At 36.0% G+C, this 26,221-nt stretch overlaps 1 protein-coding gene across 2 annotated transcripts in view; it reads right to left on the bottom strand.

Moving 5' to 3' along the window:
• Positions 1-12,257, bottom strand: part of MANEA (mannosidase endo-alpha) — a gene marked incomplete at both ends in the record, with an annotated part of 48,270 nt that extends 36,013 nt beyond the window's left edge. The window contains one exon of one of the 2 annotated variants that reach the window (XM_079716093.1): positions 11,711-12,257. In XM_079716093.1, the coding sequence (XP_079572219.1) occupies positions 11,711-12,254 (544 nt within the window). Of the gene's footprint in view, positions 1-11,671 lie in introns of both variants that reach the window. The other variant, XM_079716092.1, reaches the window with a different exon arrangement.
• Between the last annotated feature and the right edge of the window lie 13,964 nt (positions 12,258-26,221).

The following is a 26,221-nucleotide window of genomic DNA, read 5'->3' as shown; positions in this document are numbered from 1 at the left end:
TTTTTTGGAAGAGATCACAAAATCAACAAACCTTTAGCTGGATGAACTAAGAGGAAAAGAGAGAATATACAAATTACTAAAATCAACGATGAAAGTGAGGATATTACTACTGATTCTACAGAAGCAAAATGATAACTAAAGAGTACTAGGAACAATTTTACCAGCAAACTTGATAGCCTAGATGAAATGGACAAATTCCTAGAAGCCCAAAACATACCCAGACTGAATTATGAAGAAATAAACAATTTGAATAGACTTATCACTATTAAGGAAATTGAATCAATAAACATCTCCTGATCATAAAAAAAGCCCTAGGGCTTCCCTGGTGGCGCAGTGGTTGAGCGTCCACCTGCCGATGCAGGGGATACGGGTTCATGCCCTAATCCGGGAAGATCCCACATGCCGCGGAGCGGCTAGGCCCGTGAGCCATGGCCGCTGAGCCTGTGCGTCCAGAGCCTGTGCTCCACAACGGGAGAGGCCACAACAGTGAGAGGCCCACGTACCACAAAAAAAAAAAAAGCCCTAGACCAGATGGCTTCATGGGTGAATTCTACCAAATATTTAAAGAAGAACTGAAGCAATCCTTTTCAAACTGTTCCAAAAACCAAAGAGGAGAGAATATTTCCCAACTCATTCTATAAGGTCAGCATTACTTTAATACCAAAGCCAGACAAAGCCACAAGAAAACTACAAACTACTATCCCTTATGAATACTGATGCAAAACTCCTCAACAAAATATTAGCAAATTGAATTTAGCAGCATACTAAAAGGGTTACACATCATGACTAGGTAGGGTTTATTCCTGGAATGTTAGGATGATACAACAAATGGAAATTGATCAATGTAATATACCACATTAAAAGAATGAAGGGAAAAATAAATGGTCATCTCAATTGATGCAGAAAAAGCATCTGACAAAATTCAACACTCTTTCCTAAAAGCACCCAAGAACTAGGAATAGAAAAAAAAAATACCACAACATAACAAAAGCTTTAGATGAAACAGCTACAGTGAACAGCATACTCAACAGTGAAAGACTAAAAGCTTTTCCTCTAAGATCAAGAACAAGGCAAGGATGTCTACTTTCACCACTTCCATTTAACACAGTACTGGAAGTTCTAGACAGCAATTAGGAAAAAAAAAGAAATAAAAGGCATCCAAATTGGAAAGAAAGAAGTAAAATTTTCTCTGTTTGCAGATGACATGATCTTATATGTAGAAAACTCTAAAGGCTCCACATACACAGAATAATTAGAATAAGTGAATTAATCATAATTGCAGAATACAAAATTAACACACAGAAATTAGTTTCATTTCTATACAATAACAACAAACAATCTGAAAAGAAAATTTCAAAAACAATTCAAACACAATAGCATCAAAAAGGAAAATATACTTATGAAGTAACTTAGGGAGGCGAAAGACTTGTACAATGAAAACTACAAAACATTGCTAAAAGAAATTAAAGACAACACGAAAAATGCAAGCATGTCCCATGTTCATGGATTGAAAGAATTAATTTTGTTAAAATGTCACGACTATTCAAAGTGGTCTACAGATTCAATGTGATCCCTATCAAAATCTCAATGACATTTTTTGCATAAATAGAAAAACCCATCCTGAAATTCATATGGAATTTCATGTGATCCTGAAGAGCCAAAATAATCTTGAAAAAGGACAAAATTGGAGGATTCATACCTCTTGATTTCAAAACTTATTACAAAGCAACAGTAATCAACATAGTGTGGTACTGGTATAAAGACAAACATATAGACTAATGGAATAGAATAAAGACCAGAAATATACCCTTGCATATATGTTCAAATCTTTTTTAACAGAGATGCCAAGACCACTCAATGGGGCAAGGACAGTCTTTTTAACAAACGGTGCTGGGAAAACTGGATGTTCAGATGCAAAAGAATTAAGTTGGACCCTTATTTAACACCATACACAAAAATTAACTCAAAATGGACCACAGATCGTAACCTAAGACCTAAAACTATAAGACTCTTAGAAGAAAACATAGGGGAAAAGCTTCCTGACATCAGATTTGGTAATGATTATTTGGATATGACACCAAAAGCACAGGTAACCAAATAAAGAATAAATAAACTGGACTTAATGAAGATTTAAAATTTTTGTGCATCAAAAGACACTATCAACAGAGTGAAAATGCAACCTAAAGGATGGGAGAAAATATCTGCAAATCATTTATCTGACAAAGGATTAATACATCCAGAGTATAAGAGAACTCTTAAAACTCAACAATAAAAAAAATAAACCACCAGACTAAAAATGAGCAAAGGACTTAAATAGAAATTTCTCCAAAGAAAATATTCAAGGACCAATGAGCACATGAAAAGATGTTCAACATCACTAATCATTAGGGAGATGCAAATCAAAATTATAATGAGATACCACCTCAAACCCATAAGGCTCGCTCCTATTAAAAAAAAACAAAAAAAACAGAAAACAATTGTTGGCAAGGATATGGAAAGATTGAAATCCTTGTGCACTGCTGCTAAGTATGTAAAAAGGTACAGTTGCTGTGGAACACAGTAGAGCAGTTCCTCAAAAAATTAAAAACAGGATTACCAAATAATCTAGTAATTCCTATCTAAGTATATAACTAAAAAAATTGAAGTTGAAGTCTGGTTATTAAAGAGACATTTATATTTGTACACATGTTCATAGTAGCATTATTCACATGCCTAAAATGTGGGAGCAACTCAAGTGTCCATCAACAGATGAATATATAAGCAAAATGTGTTATCTACATACAATGGAATATTATTCAATCTTTAAAAAGAATGAAATTCTGCAATATGCTACAACATGGATGAACCCATATGATGCTAAGTGAACTAAAACAGTCACAAAGATAAACACTATATGATTCTACTTATATGAGGTGCTTAGATACAAAATAATAGAGACAGGAAGTATAATGATTGTTGCCAAAGGTGGGGTGAAGGAAATAAGGAGTTATCATTTAATAGGTAAAGTTTCAGTTATGAACATGAGTTATGAAGATGGATGGGGGTGATGAATTACAGTGCTATGTATGTATTTAATATCACTGAACTGTACACTTAAATATGGTTAAAATGGTAAATTTTATGTTATGTGTATTTTACCAGAATAAAAAGAATTTGAAAAAAAAAATTAAGATCTTATCAATGGGTACAGAAAGAAAGCATTTGATAAAACTCAGCATGGTAAAACTCTCAGCACTAGTAATAGAAGTGAACTTCTTTGACTTGATAAATGACATTTAAAAGAACCCTGGAACTCATATAATACTTCATGAAGAAAGACTTCTTTTCCCCTAAGATCAAAATCAAGTATATCCTCTTCTCTCACCACTTATATCCACATAACATCCGAAGTCCAAACCAGTGCAATAAGGCAAGAAAAAGAAACAAAGGTATACAGATTAGAAAGGAAGATACAAACATGTCTTTATTTGCATTCTATTGTCTATAAACACAAAGAATCCACAAAAATGCTCCTAGAGTTAATAAGCTGAGTTTATCAAAATCACAAGATACAAGATATAGATATAGATATATAGTATTTCTATACACTTTTGATGGGCAAAAAAATAAAAATTTAAGAAACAGTATCATTTATAATAGCACCCTCCAAAAAATACTTAAAATAAATGTAAAAATATATGTACAGAATCTGTACACTGAAAATTATAAAAATCTAAAGAAAGTTAAAAAAATTTAAAGTTCTGTATAAATGGAAACATACATCACATTTATGGAATGGAATATTTAACTTGTTATTGTTCAACAGTGGTAACTTATTATTTTAAAAATGTCAACTTTCCTCAAATTGATCTATACATTCAAGGCAATCCCACTCTAAATTCCACCAGGATATTTTAAAGATATGGACTAGTTGATATGGATAGGCAAAGGAATTAAATAGCCAATGCAATTTTGAAAGAGAACAAAGAGGAATCATACTACCTGACTTCAGGAAGCTAAAGCAATCAAGACAGGGTGGTACTGATGAAAGGATAGACATACTAAATCAACAGATCAGAATAGAGTCCTGAAATAAACCCAAACAAATATACATAGTCATTGGATTTTTGATAAAAGTAGAAGAACATGTCAATGGCGATAGTACAGTCTTCTTAACAAATGAAGTGAGAAATGCCCATATTACATTCTTAGCAGAAAGAGAGGCATGTCCATTTTCCAGAGATGAAAGCTACATACTACAGTCTCTATGGAACTACAAAAGACAACGTGCTTTCAAGAAAAAAATTACAAGGCATATGTAAAAACAAGAAAAACCCAGCACACTCCCAAGAGATAAAGCAATCAGTAGAACTAAACTCAGTTATCTATAGCAATATGAAACTATCACCAATCTGCATTTATAAATATGCATTTTAAACTTAATACAATTACTCTAAAAGGAAAATTTATGACTTTGTGTTAGATGTTAATTTAAACATCAAATATCTAATTCATCTTACTGTAAGTTCTATTTCTTCTACTTTAATGTACAAATTTTAAAGGCAGGAGATACAGAGATAATTGTGGCCTTGTAAAAACTGATAATTTCCACCTTCAGAAAATATTCTAATATTAGTTTCCATCTAGTGCTTTTGAAGTACCAATAAAGGAAACAAAGGGAAGCCCATGACTTATTCTTCTTCTTGTCCCTAGAATCTAACATAAGGTTGGGACATGGTAGAAACTCAGTAAGTATTTAGTGCTAAACTGAAGGAAAGGGAAGATAATTTTAAAGACATAGAATGAATTATGCTTTGCTAAGTGTATTAGTTTTCTATTACTACCACAATGAATTAACACAAATTTAATGGCTTAACACAATGAAAATTTATCATCTTACAGTTTTATAGGTCAGAATTTGACATGGGTCTCACTAGGCTAATATCAAGGGGTTGCACTGAACTACATTCCTTTCTAGAGGCTCCAAGGAAGAAGCTGTTTCCTTGCTGTTCTGAGCTTGTGGAAGACACCACATTGTTCGGCTCATGACTTTTCTAACCCCATTTCAAAAGCAGGCAGAGCAAGCTGAGTCCTTTTAAGATCACTTATCTCTGATTCTCTCTTTTCCCTCTTCTACTTTTAGGGACTCCAATGATTAGATTAGTCCCACCTCAAGGTGAACTGATTAGCAACCTTAATTATGCATCTGTATCCTTAATTCCTTTTGCTTTGTAAGACAATATATTCAGAGATTCTGGGCATTAGAATGTGTACATCTTTGGGGCCATTATTCTGAATACCCCACTATGTTTTTTGAAAATTTTATAAAAAAAAAAAAGAAAGGTACTCATCTGTGATACTTTAAAGACTTAAAAAGGGTACATATCTATCAGTGGCTTCTATCTGCTAACTGACACATTATTATAACATAATGGTTGGAATTTAAATATAACATTAATACTTCATTTTAATTCCATCATTCTTTTCTAGGAAAAAAGAAGTTTAAACTGCTAATATTTATACACATAACACTTTAATTGTAAAGCAAATAATTAACCAGCTTGTACTGTGAGATACAAAAGTATCATTACCTCACAGAGCAATTCAATAAAAATTAAAATGAGGCCATTTATATCAAAGAAAAAATATGAATGTTAATGAAGTCAAAGCACATCCAACCATATAGCAATTTAAATAGCCTTCATTGACTGTCTTCTTCAATTAAAAAAATGCCAGGGTCAGCATGATAGTTCCATGGACCAAAAAAGTGTTTTGTGTTCACTATTTTTATAGTTAAATTATTCTTTGCCTAATAATGGTAAGTATAATAGGAAGTGACATCAGCAACATGGTGGCATAAGGTGGTCCTCCTTTATATCCCCCTTTTTAATTAGATATCCTTACATAAATGAATCACTTCTGTGGGTATTTTGGGACCTAGCACCTCACTCCAAGGGACCTGTGAGGAATCTCCCCCAACAGCGTAGCAAGAAACAGACAAACCTCTCTAAGGGCTGCCAAACCAGCAGGGCCAGCAAATCTGCCTAGACCCCCACTGGCTGCTATCAGGCAAAAATTGAGTGAGTGCTATCCCTGGCAGGCACTCATGCATGAAAGAAAACTTGCAGAAGTCCAGCCTTCACAAAAGGACTTGAATTTGGTCACAGAGAAGGAATTATGAGAAACTTTACTGGTGCTGCCCCTCCCCCAAGGAAACACTGAACAAGGCTGATTTATCCAGTGAAGTTCATGGGAAAAAGAAAGCAGTGGGTAACAGGCTACCCCAGCTGGGCAGGATATGGCTGGAGAAACCCATTTCTCTTCACCAGCACCTGGAGTACTAAGGTGGGAGCTTTACAACTGAGGGAAGGGAGGAGGATGGCAAAGAGGAGAAAAGAATTTCGAACAGTATTAAAGCGGCAGCACTCCAGCCATGAGCCTGTTGGAACACCACCCACTGAGATTGCTCAACTAGGTCTGTGGGCACTCTCAGTACACCTCAGTGCTGTCACCCACACCTCCTCCCACTTTGCTGCCGGCTTCTTGTGCTCACTCCAGAGGGAACCTCCGGAAGTGTGTGCTGGTAAACAGGGAGCCCACTAAGAAAACAAGCTACCACAGTCAGCGGTTTCTCACAGCAAGGGAGAAACCACAAATTTGAGCTACAGTGGCCACATTCTGAGAAACAAAAGAGGTTTCCAACAGCCAACCTGGTGAAATGTTAAAAGCCAAGTAGACATAAAAGCTTAGAAGTCTGCCCACAGGGGATAAGAAGCATACTGGAGAAGATACAGCTTCACAGGGGAAAAAACTCAAATATCAACACTATAAAGATAGTATGTCATATGCAGAGGGCACGAGCAGAGTTAAGGAGGTATCTACTACTTCAAATGTGACAGCATCAAACCGTATCCACAAAAACTATAAATAAAACCAAGGAAATACAGCATCACAAAAAGAAAATAGTATTTTCCAGCAACCAAGCTACAAGGTGAAGAATATACGATCTAACTAATAAAGAATTCAAATTAGCTGTTCTGAAGGAACTCAACAAGTTACAAGAAAACTCAGAAAGACAATTCAATGAAATCAGGAATAAAATGACTTCTTTATTTCCTTTTCTTTATTAAAGAGAAGGAAATTATTAAAATTATTATAAAGAACCAAACAAAATTCTGAAACTGAAAATTCAATAAATGACCTGAAGTATTATGCAATACAGAAAATCTGCAGCAGGCCTGACTATACGGAAGAAAAAAAAATGTAACTTGGAGGATAGGAATTTTGAAATGACAGAAGAGGGAATTTAGATTAAAAAAAGAGCAAAGAAAGCCTACGTGATCTATGAATATCCATCAAAAAGGCAAATCTCAGAATAATCAGGGTTCCAGACAGAGAAGGGGGAGGGGAGGGAGTTAATTTAAAGAAATAATAACTGAGAACTTCCAAAATCTGAGGAAATACTTGGATATACAAGTCTACAAAGCTAATAGACAATCCTATTATCTCAATGGAAAAAGACATTCTCTGAGACTTTAAAGGCAGGCAGGGAAAAAATAAAAAAAGAATTAAATCTACAATGGACTGCCATTAGGCTATCAGCAGATTTCTTTGCAGAAACTCTTCAGGCCAGGGGACAGCAGAATGACATATTTGAAGAGCTGAAAGATAAAAATGGTCAGCCAAGAATGCTTTATCTAGCAAAATTATCCTTCACATATGAAGGAGAAGTAAAGTAAAGGCTTTCCCAGACAAACAAAATTTAAGGGAGTTCACCACGACTACATCTGCCTTGCAAGAAATGCTTAAAGGATTTCTTCAAGTTGAAATGAAAACAGGCTAATCAGCCAAATGAAAACATACAAAATTACACAATACACTGACCAAACTGAGAAATATACAGTCAGACTTAGAAAACTATAACTCTGTAGTAGTATGGTGTGTTAACTATTCAACTATAGTATAAAGGCGAAATGAAAGAGTAGGAAAAGTAACTATAGCTGCTATAAGTTGTTAATAAATATACAACAAAAAAGAGGTTAATTGTGACATCAATAATACAAAGGGAGGAGCAAAATGGTAGACACATTAGGGAGTAAAAATAAGTTGCTTTCAGCCTGAATTGGACTTTTTTATGTGTAAGATGTTTTACACATAACCCCCTTGGTAACAATAAAACAAAAATCTGGAGGAGATCCACAAAAGACAAAAAAGGGGGAAAAAGAGCATACCACCATGGAAAATAACCAATATACAAATGCAGGCAGAAAGAGAAAAATAATGGAAATACAAAACCAAAATGCAATTAATAAAGTGGCATTAATAAGTCCTCACATATTAATAATTACTCTAAATGTAAATGGATTGAATTCACCAATCAAAAGGCACGTAAGCGGCTGGATGGATGAAAAACAAGACCCAACTGTATGGTGCCAACAAGAAAACTTTAAGGATGCACATAAACTCAAAGTGAAAGGATGAAAAGATATTCCATGCAAGTGGAAACCAAAAGGAAGCTGGGACAGCTATACTTATAGCAATCAAAATAGCTGGAAAATCTACAAATGTATGGAAACTAAACAACAAACTCATGAACAACCAATGGGTGAACGAAGAAATCAAAATGGTAATCAAAGATTATCTTAAAACAAATGAAAATAAAAACACATCATATGTAAACCTATGGGATGCTGCAAAAGCAGATCTGAGAGGAAAGTTTACAGTGATAAATGCAGACACTAAGAAATGGGAAAAATTGCAAAGAAACAATGTAACTTTACACCTTGAGGAATCAATACATGACAAGAGAACCAAGAACAGCCTATGGGGAAAGGACAGTCTCTTCAACAAGTGATGCCGGGAAAACTAGATAGCCATACGTAGAAAAGAAAGTTGGGCCTATCCTACACTACTCACAAAAATCACCTTGAAAAGGATCAAAGAGTAAACATAAGACCTGATATAAAACACCCTGATGTAAACATAGGATGGAAGATCTTTGATATTGGTCTTGGCACTGATATTTTACATAAGACACCAAAAGCACAAATAGCAAAAGAAAAAATCAGCAAGTGGAACTATATCAATCTTAAAAGCTTCTACAAAGCAAAAGCAACAATAGCACAATTAAAAGGCACTGACAGAATGGGAGAAATTATTTGCAAACCATGTAATGAATAAGGGATTAATATCCATCATTTACAAAAAATTCATATAACTCAGTAACAAAAACCAAACAAACAAGCAAACAATCCATTTTTAAAATGGGCAGAGGAACCGAAGAGGCATTTTTCCAAGGAAGACATGCAAATGGCCAACAGATACATGAAAAAATTACGAATCACCTGGAAAATACAAATCAAAACCACAGTGAGGAGACTCTGGGAGGGCTCACGGCAAGGAGTGCTTCCCAGAACTTCTGCTGCCAATGTCCCTGTCCCCACGGTGAGCCACAGCCATCCCCCACCTCTGCAGGAGACCCTCCAACACTAGCAGCATTGTGGCTGACAGGGTCTTGGTGCTCCAGCTGGGTGTCAGGCCTGTGCCTCTGAGATGGGAGAGCCAAGTTCAGGACATTGGTCCACAGGAGACCTCCCACCTACACGTAAAATCAAAAGGTGAAAGCTCTCCCAGAGATCTCCATCTCAACGATAAGACCCAGCTCCACTTAACGACCAGCAAACTACAGTGCTGGACACCCTATGCCAAACAACTAGCAAGACAGGAACACAACCACATCCATTAGCAGAGAGGCTGACTAAAATCATAATAAGGTCACAGACACCCCAAAACACACTACCAGATGTGGACCTGCCCACCAGAAAGACAAAATCCAGCCTCATCCACCAGAACACAGGCACTAGTCCCCTGCACCAGGAAGCCTACACAACCCACGGAATCAGCCTTAGCCACTGGGGGCAGACACAAAAAACAGGAACTACGAACCTGCAGCCTGTGAAAAGGACACCCCAAACACTGTAAGTGAAGCAAAATGAGAAGACAGAGAAACATGCAGCAGATGAAGGAGCAAGATAAAAACCCACCACACCTAACAAATGAAGAGGAAATAGGCAGTCTACCTGAAAAAGAATTCAGAATAATGATAGTAAAGATGATCCAAAACCTTGGAAATAGAATGGAGAAAATACAAGAATCATTTAACAAGGACCTAAAAGAACTAAAGAGCAAACAAACAATGATGAACAACACAATAAATAAAATTAAAAATTCTCTAGAAGGAATCAATAGCAGAATAACTAAGGCAGAAGAACGGATAAGTGACCTGGAAGATAAAATAGTGGAAATAACTACTGCAGAGCAGAATAAAGAAAAAAAGAATGAAAAGAATTGAAGGCAGTCTTAGAGATCTCTGGGACAACATTAAATGCACCAACATTCGAATTTTAGGGGTCCCAGAAGAAAAGAAAAAGAAAGGGATTGAGAAAATATTTGAAGAGATTATAGTTGAAAACTTCCCTAATATGGAAAAGGAAATAGTCAATCAAGTCCAGGAAGCACAGAGGGTCCCATACAGGATAAATTCAAGGAGAAACATGCCAAGACACATATTAATCAAACTATCAAAAATTAAATACAAAGAAAAAATATTAAAAGCAGCAAGGGAAAAACAACAAATAACATACAAGGGAAACCCCATAAGCTTAACAGCTGATCTTTCAGCAGAAACTCTGCAAGCCAGAAGGGAGTGGCAGGACATATTTAAAGTGATGACAGGGAAAAACCTACAACCAAGATTACTCTACCCAGCAAGGATCTCATTCAGATTTGACAGAGATATTAAAACCTTTACAGACAAGCAAAAGCTAAGAGAATTCAGCACCACCAAACCAGCTTTACAACAAATGCTAAAGGAACTTCTCTAGGCAGGAAACACAAGAAAAGGAAAAGACCTACAATAATACAAAATCTTAGGATTCAGGTTATTAGAGGTGGACTTTAAATAAATGGGATTAAAAAATTCAAGGAGTTAAAAAAGAAGATGGAAAATTTTAGCAGAGAACTGATATCTCTAAGAAGAGTCAAATGGAAATTGGATTTCATGAATTTTTTTTTTTGCGGTACATGGGCCTCTCACTGTTCTGGCCTCTCCCACTGCGGAGCACAGGCTCCGGATGCGCAGGATCAGTGGCCATGGTTCACGGGCCCAGCTGCTCCACGACACGTGGGATCCTCCTGGACCGGGGCATGAACCCGTGTCCCCTGCATCGGCAGGCAGACTCTCAACCACTGTGCCACCAGGGAAGCCCTGGATGATTCTATTTTTATATAATAATAGAACATTTACAACTACTACTCTACAGTGATAAAAACAAGATACATAGTTTCCTGGAATGTAGGGAGGGCTGAATAAGGGAAGCTACAGAATACTTTACTTCACGATTGGGGTGATAGTTAAACAGATGTACATCAAAGTGAGAGAATTCATTGCAGCTTATGTCAATCATAATTTAATAAAATTCAGAAGGAGTATTAAATTAGAAATGAATAAAAATATTATATCCAGAAATGTTAGTGTTAACGTGTTAAAAGATGCTTAACAACAGTTTAATTTACGGTATGTAAGGTTAAAATTATAATTAACAACAATGTGAAGACTAATTAGTAATTAATGTTCTACAAAAAATTATTTATACACACAAACTCTCATACATATACATACACACTTACATACATACACACACATATCTAAACACACATGTAAAATAATTACCAATTGAAGCTGAGTACATTTGTTTCATGTGAGTTTCAATGACAGAAGGATCCCGAGAGCTGTAACTTCCCAACTCAGGGTAAAAGCTGGAGCCAATGTCATCTGGGGGGTTGTGTTTCCCTTGTGGATATTTCTTGGCTATTCTAAGGTCCCAATGCGAGAGGATTGGATGGTTCCAATGTATATATTTACCATCAAATTGTGGATTTCCATACCAGCTGTAATAAAATACATGTAAATAATAATTCCGAGGTGGCAGTTCTTCCGGGTAAGGTTCAGAGGCTTTGGAAGTTTTCACAGTGATTTCAACACTTTTTAAATTCTTGACGTTTGTTTCACTGTCGATTTTGTCACTCTTTTGGGAATCAAAAGTTTTTACCAAATGAGGAGCTTGTTGCCGAATTTCTGGAAGAAGGTCAAGTCCAAAAGGATCTCCAAAAGCAGCTTTATGTGGTCTCAGCATTTTTAAACCCATCATCAGAGAGAAAATAAATAGAATAAAAAGTGACAAAGTGATGCAAGTCCTTCTTCGAAACTTTGCCATGATGTCATACTTTAAATTCCAAAATGGTAAATGTTTAGCTGTAATTTATTGAAAACCGGTAATTAATAAGTGGTATTAACAATATTTTCCAATATATTCAAAAGGAAAACTAAAATCCATAAAGTGTTACACTGCAAAATTTTAAAGTGCATTATGACATTAACTATATAATCAAATATTAATATATACAAAAGAATCTACATATGGCTAGACCGAACAGCAGTATGTCTTTGGAAATATCACAATTACATTTTTGTCAGACAAAGATTTTAAGAATTTAAGAAAATGAATATATTCTTCATCATTTGGACAGATTTTACATATACTGGCTATAGAAAGGAAACACTCTATATAGAGAGACTAAAATTTTCTAAATATAAATATAAAATGAAAAGTTCAGGGCTTCCCTGGTGGCACAGTGGTTGAGAGTCCGCCTGCCGATGCAGGGGACACGGGTTCGTGTCCCGGTCCGGGAAGATCCCACATGCCGCGGAGCGGCTGAGCCCGTGAGCCATGGCCGCTGAGCCTGCGGGTCTGGAGCCTGTGCTCTGCAATGGGAGAGGCCACAACAGTGGGAGGCCCGCGTACCGCAAAAAACAAAAACAAAAACAAAAACAAAAACAAACAAACAAAAAAAGTTCATAGTTAAAAAGGAAATATTTATGAGTATATTAAAGACCTAGTCATTAAATGGAATTTCAAAAACTTATTCTTTGACTACCTCACTTCTAATGACCTGTTCTTCCACCGCATTTCACCAACTCAGGTGTCATACTCATAATCTTGATCTTGTCATTTTCAATCAAAATAGTTATTTCATTTTTTTCCATTTTCCACACATAACCTTCCATGTTTGAGCCTCTCTACTTTAGTACTCCCACTCAGTCAATTCCTTTACCTTTTTGAGATGTCTAATCCACGGATTCTACCACTTTTTCACTATCACTTTTTTTTTTTTTTTTTGTGGTACGCCAGCCTCTCACTGCTGTGGCCTCTCCCGTTGCGGAGCACAGGCTCCGGACGCGCAGGCCCAGCGGCCATGGCTCACGGGCCCAGCCACTCCGCGGCATGTGGGATCCGCCCGGACCGGGGCAAGAACCCGTGTCCCCTGCATCGGCAGGCGGACTCTCAACCACTGCGCCACCAGGGAAGCCCAGTATCACTTTTTTTTCTTCACGTTTTGTCTCTAGTGAAGCCGTTTTTAGGCCATAGTCCAGCACTGAAATTCCTCATTTGCCAAACAGTAGGCCCTCCATATCCACAGGTTGTTTGAATCCACAGATGAGGAAGCCACAGATACAGAGGGCAAACTGTACTATGCCACTTTACATAAGGAATTTGAGCATCCACAGATTTTGGTATACACGTGGGTCCTGGAACCAATCCCAGCCCTCACGGATACTAAAGGACAACTGTACCCTTAACTTCCTTTACTTCTCTCCTTCCTTAATACTTATCTGGTAGAACCTCAAATAAATGATGCCTGGCTTGACCTTGATCCAGAATTACATAATGATATTGGAGAAAAACACACACCATGCTGACTTTTCACTCTGAATTTATGACCATAAATTTCGGATATTCAAGATGGCTTAACAAGCCTATTACTATACCCCAGTACCTTCACTTTTCTAACCTCAAAAGAATTATTTCACTCCTTCTCATTTTTCATCAAACGTGCTACTATATCACCAATTTCCTTTATTATCTTCAGATAGTCATGTCTTATACTTTGTAGAGAAAACAGAATCAATCACATAAGAAATCCTTTATCTTCCTATTAAGAAATTAACGTAGTAACATCTACTGTTTTATGTCAGCAAATATTTCCAATTTTAACTTTAGTATTGTTTCACTGCTTTGCTTTCCTTCTTCAAGAAGTGCTATTACTTTTATTGAATCTTTGCTGAATTTTTACAACTGCACCTTCTCTTTTTCACCTCTTTCTTCATTTAATTTTGATTTTTAAGTGTCTTGTTACCCTCTATTTCTCATATGGCATTATCTGTTATGTTTGTCTTCTAGTCTTCAGATAGGAATATGAATTTTGTCGATTTTAATTATCTTAATATTCTCTCATTTCTGAGTTTTCATAAATGTAATTTACTTGTTCATTCATATCTCACATAATTACTTTGTTTACTTCTATTTAAATATTAGGTTACAGTTGTTATATATTTATGAACATGGTTCTCTGGCATGCTTCAAGTATTTACAAGTTTAACTTTTTTGCCCATAATGACTTTGCATGGAATTTGACTGAAATTCTTTTTTTTTGTTGCTAAATATTACATGAAATAAATTTTCCTTAATGTTTGAAATGAATGTTCAATCATGATAATTTTTCTAGCTTCACAACTCTAGCAATCATTCTTCTGTTGTTTTTGTGAAGTTTTAACATGGCCTTTAATTTTTTTCCGAGATCAGTTGGGGTTTATTCCATTCCCACATTTACCTGGAATTTTTTATTTCCCTCACTCCTTTGAAATATGTTGAGACTCGCTTTAAGGCTCAACCTATGAACAATTTTGTTAAGTATCCCATATGCACCAGAAAGGAATATGTATTCTGCAGCTAGTGGTTACTGAATTCTACATATGTCTACCAAACCAAATACACTAAGCATGTGGGTTATATTTTTCATATTCTCACTCATCTTTCTTCTACTTGTGTTAAAAATCCCCCACCATCATTATGCCATGTCTATAACTGCTTACATTATATAATTGTCACTGATGTTATTATGTGGAGACAAATTTAGGAGTTATATTTTCCTGAAGTATTAAATCTTGTTTTATAATGAAATGTTCCTTCCCTTCTCTACTGACGGGTTTTGACTTAAATTCCACTCTAATATTAATATAGCTATAACATATTTTATTGGGTTCATGTTGGCACAAAATACATTTTTATCACCTCATTGTCACCTTAAATGACTGTTTTTTTTGAAATATGACATTGCTTTATTGTTATTGTTGGTTTTAATCTAATCTGATAGTCTCTGTCCAATAATTATAGTATCAGCACATTTACAGTTCTACAAATGTGGATACTATAGCTTTAAATCTACTTCCTACTCTTATCCTTAAATCTACCCTTACCCTTCTACTTGCTTTCCTTTTGGATTCCTTCTTACCAGCCCTATTTTCTCTCTTATCTTCTTTTTAATTGTTTCATTCTTCCCTATTTTCTTGCTAATCATACAATCTCTTTGCTATTAATTTAGTTATCTTAGTGATTACAAGCATGTACTCTCACTTGTCAAAATCCACTATGAATTAGAACTTTACTGTTTCTTAAACAATGAAAGCACTCTTAGAAGATTTTGTTTCCTTTATCCCTGCCCCAACTTTCGGCTCCTATTTTGGTATATTTTATTTTTTTACATATACCTTATACCCCTCCAGATATTATATTGTTCTGTACAGTCAATGTTCATTATATTTACCCTTTCCTTTGTTCTTCACTTGCTCCATCTCCATATTTCCATTTAAAATAATCTCCCTTAGGATGAAGAAATAACTCCCTTTAATAGGGTCTTTGGTGTTGGTCTGCTGATACTCTTTTCATATTACTTTGTTTGAAAGTATCTTTATTTTGCCTTCACTTGGACTTTTTATGTATACACTTCTATATTCGTAATTATTTTCTTTCAGCACGACTCTCATCTTCTGTCTTTGATTGTTTATGATGAAAATCCAACTATTATTTTTTCTCTTTATTCCTTTAAGGATAACGTATTTTCTTTTTCTCTGGTTACCTTTAATATTTTTTCTCTTCATCTTTGGTTTTCAGCTGTTTTCCTATGGAATATATAGGAGTACGGTTCTCTTAACTTTTATCTTGCTTGAGGTTCAAAGTGCCTCTTCAATCTCTGGGTTGGTATCTTTCCTTAGTTTTGTATTGATTATCTCTTCAAATATTGCTTTTGCTCAATTATTGCTCTCTTGCTCTCTCATCTCTCATTATGGAATATATTACACACATCAGAATTTTATGTCCCATGTGTTTCTTCAATATTTTTTAAAATTTTCCTCCTTTTGTCTCTCCATGGTTGTCTGAATATTTACTTCTGAACTATTTTGTTTCCTGATTCTCTTCAGCAGTGATTAATTAATTTCAGTTATAATTTTAGTCATAGAATTTCCATTTGACTCTTCTTGGAGATATCAGTTCTCTGCTAAAATTTTCCATCTTCTTTTTTAACTCCTTGAATTTTTTAATCCCATTTATTTAAAGTCCACCTCTAATAACCTGAATCTGAAATCTGAGGATTCTGTTTCTATTGCCTGTTTGGTTTTTTCCTCTCAATATCTGTAGAGTAACTCTTTTTTTTATAGGCTATTTTTTTACTGAATGCCAGACATCACATATGAACATTTTCAGAGACAATGTGAGGCTCTATATATTATTTTCCTTCAGAGAAGGCTTATTTTTGCTTCTTGAAGACTTCTAAGGTAGAGGAAGATTATCTTAATATAATCAGAGATTGAAATCTTCAAAACTAGGTATAAGTCCTTCCGAAGATTTGGTGTATTTGATTCATCTTTACTCCTTTATACCCATAGGTTCTGAAATCAAAGTCACAGGTATTTATCAAGATCCCTCCTCTAGGATGGGCTTTGGAAGGGCCCTGAATTCCAATTTTGGTCCCCAAAGAGCCATGAAACTACCAAAAGCTCTGTTCATTTTCTCAGCTGCCACTTTCTATTTATATTCTCAGCTTCTCGGCAGCTACTTTTGAATCAGAGGTTTTAAATAACCCCCCCTATTTTCTACCCTAATCTCTCAAAGAAAAATTAAGTTTTAGGGCTAGAATCATTCAAATACTTATATAATCCCACCTGAATTCCCTTATATCCTTAGTATAGTGAAAGGCTTTCTATATCTATGACTCAAAATTCAGATGCAATAAATAAAAAACAGATTAATTTAACTACATTAATTTTTAAATATATACATCAAAAGCACTATAAAATAAAGTGAAAGGACAACTGACAAACTGAATGAAAATATTTGCAAGATCTTCTGTGTCACTCAAAACTAGAAAAATGTAAATTAAAACCTCACAAAGGTATCATTTCTTATCTATGAGATTGACAAAAAATAAAAAGTATCAAACTACATCCTGTTGGCAAGACAGTGAGAAGCACTCCTATGCATTGCTAGTGAATGCAAATTTGTACAACATTTTTTGGGAATTGGCAATATCTAACAAAATTACACATCCATTTTCCTTTTGACTCAGCAATCCTACTTCATGGAATTTACCTTGAAAATACACAACCAATAGTAAGTACATAAGTTCATATACAGCACTGTTTGCAAGTGTAAAATGTTGAGTATTCAGAAAAAAATGAGGAAGAGCTCTTTGAGATGACAGAAAGTGATTTTCTGGATATACTGGCTAAATGAAAAAAGCAAAATGCAAGTAAGAAAAAATACATTTTCTCAAGTGAGCAAAAGAAACACAGAAAAACAAGAATCTAATAAGGTTGATTATCTACAGAGTTAGAAACTGGGTGGAAAATAAGGGGAGATGAAAATGGGGTAGAAGGGTGGGGAATGGAAGTAACTCTTCTCTGAGTATAACATTTTATGCAGTTTTGTCTTTTTGAGCCACATTATATTTCACATATTCAAAACAAACGAAAAATATTTAATGTTAAACTCCAGTTAGTAAGTGGGTTATTTTTTGCTATGAAACAGGTTAGCAATTCTTAAAATACTTAACGTGTATTGTAAAAATAAGCAATATATGCTGTGAAATGGGGCCCAGGTTTTTCACTGACAAAAAAAAAAGTGAGTTACAAATGTAGGAAGTGGGAGGCTAAAACAAAACTTGTGTTGTCAGATTGCAATTGGCAGTATCAGTATGGATGTATGGCTTTTAAAAGATCAATAAATAGGAGTGTGTGTGTGGGTAGGTGGGTGTGTACACATATAAATACATGCAATTTATTTCCTAGCTCTGTCCACTGAGGGAGTATAGAACCAAAGAAATCCTGGCAGCAATAAACACATCTGATGACAAGACTCTGAATTGTATGTAGCCCTGTCTACTTGATAGAACCAGGTTGATTCCAAGAACGTGGCTGAGAAAGTACAAGATGAGCTTGGGACATCTTGCCAGAAAATCAAGAAGTAGTCAAAAACAATAGAGACATGTCCATAGGACACAGGAGTCAGCCTGAAGGGGCAACTACTGACTAAATCTGGGACAATTTCAGCATCAAAATAATGACGAAGAATAATAAATTATAGACATTAAAATAAGAATTCATGAATCTATTCTGACATTTTTAAAATGTAAAAATAAATGGAATAAAGAAGACATTTTAGAATACCAGCTAATAAATTTAGATGGAATAATGGAATTGGACTATCACTATTTGGCTACTACCATAACTGTATCAAGGAAGAATCATTAATGAATATTAAATGAGGGGTTAAAAGAAGCAGGGTTTATGAGAAACAGGATATCTACATATTGGCAAAGCATCTCCCCTCCCCAAAAGATATCCAATTAACTACAAAGAGAGACATAGTAACTTAACAGTGCAGAATCTAGCAGACACCACCTTAAACAAGTGATCAAAATTAACTTCAGCAGTTAATTTTAAATAAGTAGATATCTTGAGTCTACAGAGTGGATGCTCTAAGAAGAACACAGAATCACTGCTGTGGTATTTCTGTCAGTATTAATCCAGATCTAATCACAAAGATACATCAGATAACATATTAAGATACTCACATACACACATACGTACCTACATATATATATGTATACATATATGCATATATATGCATATGTATACATATTACATATAATATGTATGTAAAATTATATATAATGTAATATATGAGTGTGTATGTGTGTGTGTGTAATGATAAAGCAAATGTGGCAAAATATTACCATTTGGTGAAGTTACAGGAAAAATATACAGGGATTGTCGAGTTGTTTGTATTATTTTTGAATCTTTTCTTTAAGTTAAAATTATTTGAAAATGGAAAAAAAAAAAAAAGACTATCACCAGCAAACTGGAGGACATGAACTCTTAACATAATACCTGCTTATTTCAGGGACGGACCAACTCATACTGTCCTTAAGCTTTGCACTGCAGGACTCCAGGGACTGATATTCCTATGTATAGAATGTGACAGCATTATGCACAGGAATAAAGGATGAGACAACCATTTTGACCTGCTTCTATGATTTGTTGTCCTAAAATTCCCAAGTTGTCAAGATAAAAACAAATCCTTCCCTTTACTTAAAGAAGGTAAGAATTTTGACAAGCCATTAAGTAGGAAAAAAAATTATGGATATAATATGATCTCAACTACAGAGAGGAAGGAAGTGTACTTAAACGTATAATGATTACCTCTGGGTAATCATTTACTCAGTGATATTTTCTTATGATGTCTTCTAAAATTAGAACATAATATTTCATAAGGAAGAAAAGTTTGTTTGGAGTAGGTATTTTATGAGGAAATAATCAATGGTAATGAATATTGACAAATCATAGAGAATGGGAGGAATGACTACTAGATTCAGAAATTAGTAAGACATTGATTTTTGAAATGTTGATCAGCTGAACGGGTGAATGCATGGAAGAGTCAGGATACATAATGGAAAGAATATTGATTTTGAAATCTGAAGATCTAAGCTCAAATCAGCTATGTTGACCTAATTGTGTGACCCTGAGTTTTTTTTAATCGTCTTAAAAGAAAAAAATTAACTGTTCTGTTTTCCGACAAAGTTGTTCTGTAAATCATGCAAGATAACGTATGTGAAATAAAATGTAAAAGGGTAATGTTTTAATCAAATGTAAATACTGATCGGATTTAAAAAAAAAGAAAAGTGAAGAAATATATGAAACAAATAGTTCTGAGACATTTTTCTATTTGTTAGATTAATTTCTCAGAGGTATGGATGAACACAAAACACAAAGTAACTATTTATAAAAGCTGCATTTCCCCCCCTTTTGCCTCTAAATCTAATTTCTCTTTTCCTTTTATTTAATTCATTCACTTAAAATGTTTATCACATCATTATAGGTGTTCCACTGGCTCTACCCCAACCTCCTGATCTCAGTGAACAATAAGGCATCTCAACCTAAATAAAGGCAGCAAACCACTGTGATTAAAAGCATGGGCTCTGCAGTTCAAATGCCTGGGTTCAAATTCTAGCTGTGCTTTTTTTTAGCCATTTCACCTATACAAGTGGCTTGATCTTTTCCCTGCTTCTTTTCTCATCTTCACGAGTTATTACCTCACTCAGAGGATTTTTGTGAAGATGAAATAAGTTAATGTTATAAAACCCTTAGAATCATTTCTGGCCTAGTGTAACACTGAATAAATATGAACAACTATTTATTCTCATGATGATTATTATTAAAGATGGGTGTCTGGCAAGCAATCAATAACACATAGTTTACTCTCTCTAAATACCTATTCTCCATACAGCTAACTTCTGAAATACTACTCTAATCCTTCAAAACAAGGCTGAACTGTTGCCTCTTCTTGACACCTCTCCCAATGATTCCAGGGTGAAAAGTACTCACTTTCCCACACAGTCTATTATTACACCATTACCTACTTTTTAAATTGGCTTTTTTAATGTATTGCTTCATGCTATTTAATGTATTATACCCCCTACTAGATTGTTCCATAAGGTCCAGAAATGGAGTCCTTACCTTTACACTCTAGTAGAACCCAATATGTCTTACATTTAGTCAGTGGCCATTAAGTGTTCAGCTTAAAGAATTTAATTTCTGGCCCTTTTGTTTTTGACATTGGTATTTATTTGGGCAGTATGTGTATAAACAGATTCTACTGACTATACATATAGTTGACATGTTCAGTCTATACTAAACATATTATATAGGAAGAATCATAAGATAGATCTAATAATTTTAAAAATCCATTTTAATAAAAATTATCATGTCCAACTTAGCAAAATGATGAAACTTGAGATGCCTAGCAGGTCTAATGATTTTTAGTAGAAAAGGAGTGGTAGAACTACTTATTTGGTTTCAACAAAAGAAAGAAGTTTCAGAAGTCACCTCAGAGAAAAAAATTCCAAGTCAATTGCAATGTAAAGGTTCCCAAAGTAGTAATGTACTCAATACTCAAGGTACTTGGTAATGAAAATCTAGTATCTGCAAAGAGCAGTTTACATGACATAATAATACATAGAAATAATACGTTCTTTTGAAACTCTATGGCTTCTATTTTTGTGTTTGGTGATTTGGAGGTCTTTTCATCTTTGAAATGATTGTTTTTGACTTGGAGGTCTAGTGAGATATAAGAGATTCAGAATTAGTGTGATATCAATTATGATTTCAAAAAGGATTAAATCCTACCCTGTTACTCAGAAAAGCCAAAAAGATTTCACTTTTTAATTATTTATTATTATACAGATTTCTGATTGCTTTTTTCTTTTTCTAGTTGTTTCCTAATATTATTTTCTAAGAAGCCATTGTAGAAAAATATAACTAACACTAGAAGACACACTTGGAACTTTCAAAATACGTTTCTGTACCACGAGTTCCTTGCTTAGGTCGGTTTTTTTTTTTTTTTTTTTTTTTTTTTTTTGCGGTAGGCGGGCCTCTCACTGTTGTGGCCTCTCCCCCTGCGGAGCACAGGCTCCGGAGCACAGGCTCAGCGGCCATGGCTCACGGGCCCAGCCGCTCCGCGGCATGTGGGATCCTCCCAGACCGGGGCACGAACCCGTGTCCCCCGCATCGGCAGGCGGACTCTCAACCACTGCGCCACCAGGGAAGCCCTTAGGTCGGTTTTAATGTAAACACCTGTACCCTTTCGTTAACAGAAATTCAGTTAAGCATAATCTCATCTTTCCATTTGAATCTTCCCAACAACCTATGATGTAGAACTTCTTTTTAATACCATTTTACAGATGACTGAACTAAGGTATAAAGCATTTGGTAACTTTTTCCAAGTCTCTGGGCTAACAAATGGCTAAGTAACGTGTCTGAGGTTAAGCAACTAGCAAGGAGCAGAGAAGTATGGCTCTAGAATTCAAGCTCTTGTCCTCACCTTATTCCACCTTCCTACAACATTTTAGACAAATCAAGTTTAGAGAATATAACACCATAAATTTTGTGACAGATGAAAACTGCTGACATGTGGTCATGTTTTCATTTAAAGATTATGGATTTAGAAAACCACGGTTATCTGCCACCTACTCATAAACTGTAGTCCAAATTTAATCTGAAGAAAGCTTATTATCTTATCATACACTTAGTATTCATTGTGTGACTAAAAGCCAACAGCTCTGGTAATGTTTTATGCATAAAGCCTGAAAATCCACAAGATTCACTACACAACACTATTTTTTCATGGTTTACATATAGCTCAACATGAAGGGAGTAACACATTGTCATGAAAACGATGTGCAAACAACGTAACTTAATATTACCAATACCTAGATTTTATTTTGTATTTTTCTTGCAAACTATTGTCTAAATACTTTACCATAATCAACCCATTCCAGTCCTATTTGCCTTTTTAAGGTCATATAATTAATACTTTCCTCCCTTGTTTTATGTTTTTAAGCACTTCCGCATTTTCCCTTAACTCTTATCCGCAGGGTCTTGCAACATTGAAACGAAAACAAACTATCCTAACTGCCTAAATTTCAATTTGCTCCTTTAGAAAATGGGAAAAGACACTATTCCAGCAGAGCTGCACCCTGCGATTTAGCAAATGAGAACAGTCGAAGATGATAGTGCCAAACGTGTGAACAGGTGAATGGAAAACCCATTTCTGCCTCGGCCCCCCAACCCTCGCTTTCCTCTCCGGACTGCCGGGCGGCCGGAGACCGGAGACCGCCACCTTCCTGCTATAGCCGAAGCCCGGTAGGCCTCGACCTTTCCACTTGCCCCCAAGGCTCAAGGCCGAGTTTGGGGACAAAAGGAAAAGGCTCTGAAAGGCTTCCGTCACTCCCGAAATACCCAGCTTGCTGGGGAGGGATGGGAAAACCGAGGCGACAGGAGGTTCCGCTCCAAAGAAGTGGCAGAGACGACACCAGCAGGGTAGAGATAAAGTAGTATATAGAAGGCAATAAAACTAACCCAGACAAAATAAGGGGTAAGAGTGACAGAGTAGGGTGTCCAAAGGTCCCAAAGCTCGCAGCTTAAAGCCGCCAGCGGCCGGCCGGAGGGGCGCAAGGTCAAATGCCGTCTGCAGGCGAGCAGATTGGCTGGTGGGTGAGCGCGCAGGCGCTGGGGGGTGGCCCCGGTGCCGGCCAAAACCTCATCTGCAGGGCCCAGAATCCTCCAGCCACTCACCAGGGTCTAGGAATTCGGCCACCAGTAGAGACTCGGCCGCCCGAGACGTTGAAGCTGGGAGTACAGAGACCCCACGGCGGCCCTGCTGCGAGCCCAAGCAACCCTGCCTCCCGAAGAGCGCGCGCAGAGCTTTCCGGGAGCCCTGAGGGGGCGGGACCGGGATGGGGCGGGGCTCACTGAGTGGGCGGGTCTCTGGTTTCCCGGCAGAAGCCCCTGGGGTCTGTGAGGGACGGGAAGGGGTGTGGGTGAGAGAAGGGATAGCATTTTCTGGGCGTCTCGTAGGAATGGAGCAAAGGGGCAGAGTAGAGTTGGGCTGGACTCGCATACTCTTTTCCCAACTAGAGATGACTCATTCCTCTCTTAGAAACTGGTCTTCTAAGGTTCTGCTGGGAAGCTTTCACTAATAAAGGACAACTGTATTTGATGTGAAGTGTCCAAAAGTTGCTTTCAACTGGAGGACACTGGCTGTTTTCAAATTCTTTAAATTAAGGAACCGCTTGCTCTTTAAAAAAAAATGAAACTTTACTTGGAAGCTAAAAAGTAAACAGAGATGACATTTTTAATTTGCAAACATATTTATAAAATCACGTTTGTGTTGGAATACTTATAGAAATAATTGAGAACAATGAGGCAGCTGCGAAGAGCAAGAACTTTTGAAATAGGGGATACAGCTGAAGGTTTTTCACCTTACATCAGCCTCAGAAGCCAAGAAAGTTCTCAGTTTTGTTTGGTTACATAGTAACAAGGAAATCCTCACAGCCTAGAAGTTGCTGATGCCAACGATTTTGTAAGGGCTCTCCTTAAAATCTCACTGGATTTTTTAAACAAATTTTAATTGTGAAATATACATATGTGAATGTATCCCATATGTGCACATTTTAAAGAATAATAATAAAAGGAATACCCAGGTACCCACTACATACCTGAAGATTCAGAAAAGTACCAGCATTTTTGAAGCCTTTTAAGAGGCCTCTTTAAAAGTATCTCTTTCCCTCCCAGCCAGAAATAATTATTATTCTAAGTTTTATATTACTCCTTTACTTGATTTTTTGAAAATAGTTATATATGTATAAGCCCCTAAAAATATAGCTATACTGGTGTTGTATTTTTATGTAAGTTATACTACATCTTTTCCTCTAACTTCTTTTTTCACTGAACATTCAGGTTTTGAGATTCAACTACACACGAATCCATTTCACATGGACTAGGCTGGCACATCATTATCCGTAACACCCACACTATTGTTAGATTTTAAAACTTTTGCCCGGTGGTAGCATCTGATTGATCTTTTAATTTGCATTTTCCCCCTTGCTAATAGGATTGTGCATCTTTATATGCTTAGTAGCTATTTGGGTTTCTGTGAAATGCCTGTTCTCAATTTTGGCTCATTTTGTTGGCTTGATTGTTTTTGAAAATTAATTTGTTGATAATCTTTATATATTTTTAAAGCTTAAGTACTTCTCTCTTGTCAGTTATATGTGTTACGAATAGCTTCTCTTAGTTTGTGGATTGTCTTTCAACTTTTTACAGTATCTTTTGTTGATTAAAAGCTGTATATTTTAAGGTACTGCTAATTGAATTTAACAATATTTTAGATTATAATTTTGTGCTTTTTGCTTTCTTGTTTACAAGGGTCTTCCCAACCAGAGGCCATAAGCTATTCTCTTTTATTTTCTTCTAAAAGTTTTAACGCTTAATTACTAAATATTTTAGACACAGCAAAGTACAGATAATATAATGAACAACCATGCACTCAACTCTATGTATCCAAACATTTTGCGAGTCCCTCTTCCTTACGTTTCTTCTCTAAAATTTCCTTAGCTATTCTTGTCTCTTTACTTTTTCATATAAACTTTAAGATGAGTCAGCCAAGATCCATAAGAAACCCTATTTGGATTTAATTGGAATGGAATTGGCAGAGGTCTACTGAGGTGTAATGTAGATACTGACTGAATTGTGTCCCCAGACTTTCCCAGACTTACTGGTTTAGAGACGCTAGTGAGTGGTGGTTCTGCCCAGTGCTTTCCATCCTTGTTCACATTTTGTCAAACAGAGAAAATAATATTTTCATGAAACATTGAGGCAAACAGCCTACTCGCAGTGAACATGGTGGATCTGTGACTCTGACTATCCCAGACCCTATGTGGTAAATCCTAGGGTTCAAGAGAGTGATATATTGGCATACATGTAACACATTAGTGGCACCCTAGATGAGAAGCTCTTCCCTAGCTAATTCATTTCACTTCACCACAACACACCAGTATATAGAGTCTTCAGGAAACTGGGGCTCTAGCAGTTATGCTGGGAGATGACTGAAAACCACAATGTATGCCACTGTGGCTTGTGGACAGTTTGGGAAACCACCCATTTGTGGTGTCCATCTATGAGTGAGGACTAGGTTTGGACAATCTCATCAGTGCTCTATATAAGCAAGCCCCTGTTTGTCTTCCGTGCACTAGTGTTATTTCCCAGCTCTGCATCATGTAGTTTTGTTTTATAACTTAGTGCATGTCTTTCTAGTTCTTTTCTTCTCTTGCAGTAATAGGGGATTTGGAAAACGGTGAGATATCAGTGTCATTTTGGTCATGAGAGATACATTTTGTCATGTTCCTTTTCTGATTGGCTAGTGAGTTTATACCACTTCAGGCTTTAAAC

This window comes from Hyperoodon ampullatus (genome assembly GCF_949752795.1).
Source record: "Hyperoodon ampullatus genome assembly, chromosome: 12".
Taxonomy (NCBI): Eukaryota; Metazoa; Chordata; class Mammalia; order Artiodactyla; family Ziphiidae; genus Hyperoodon; species Hyperoodon ampullatus.
The sequence above is the reverse complement of the archived record's forward strand: the minus strand, read 5'-3'. Positions and strand labels throughout refer to the sequence as shown.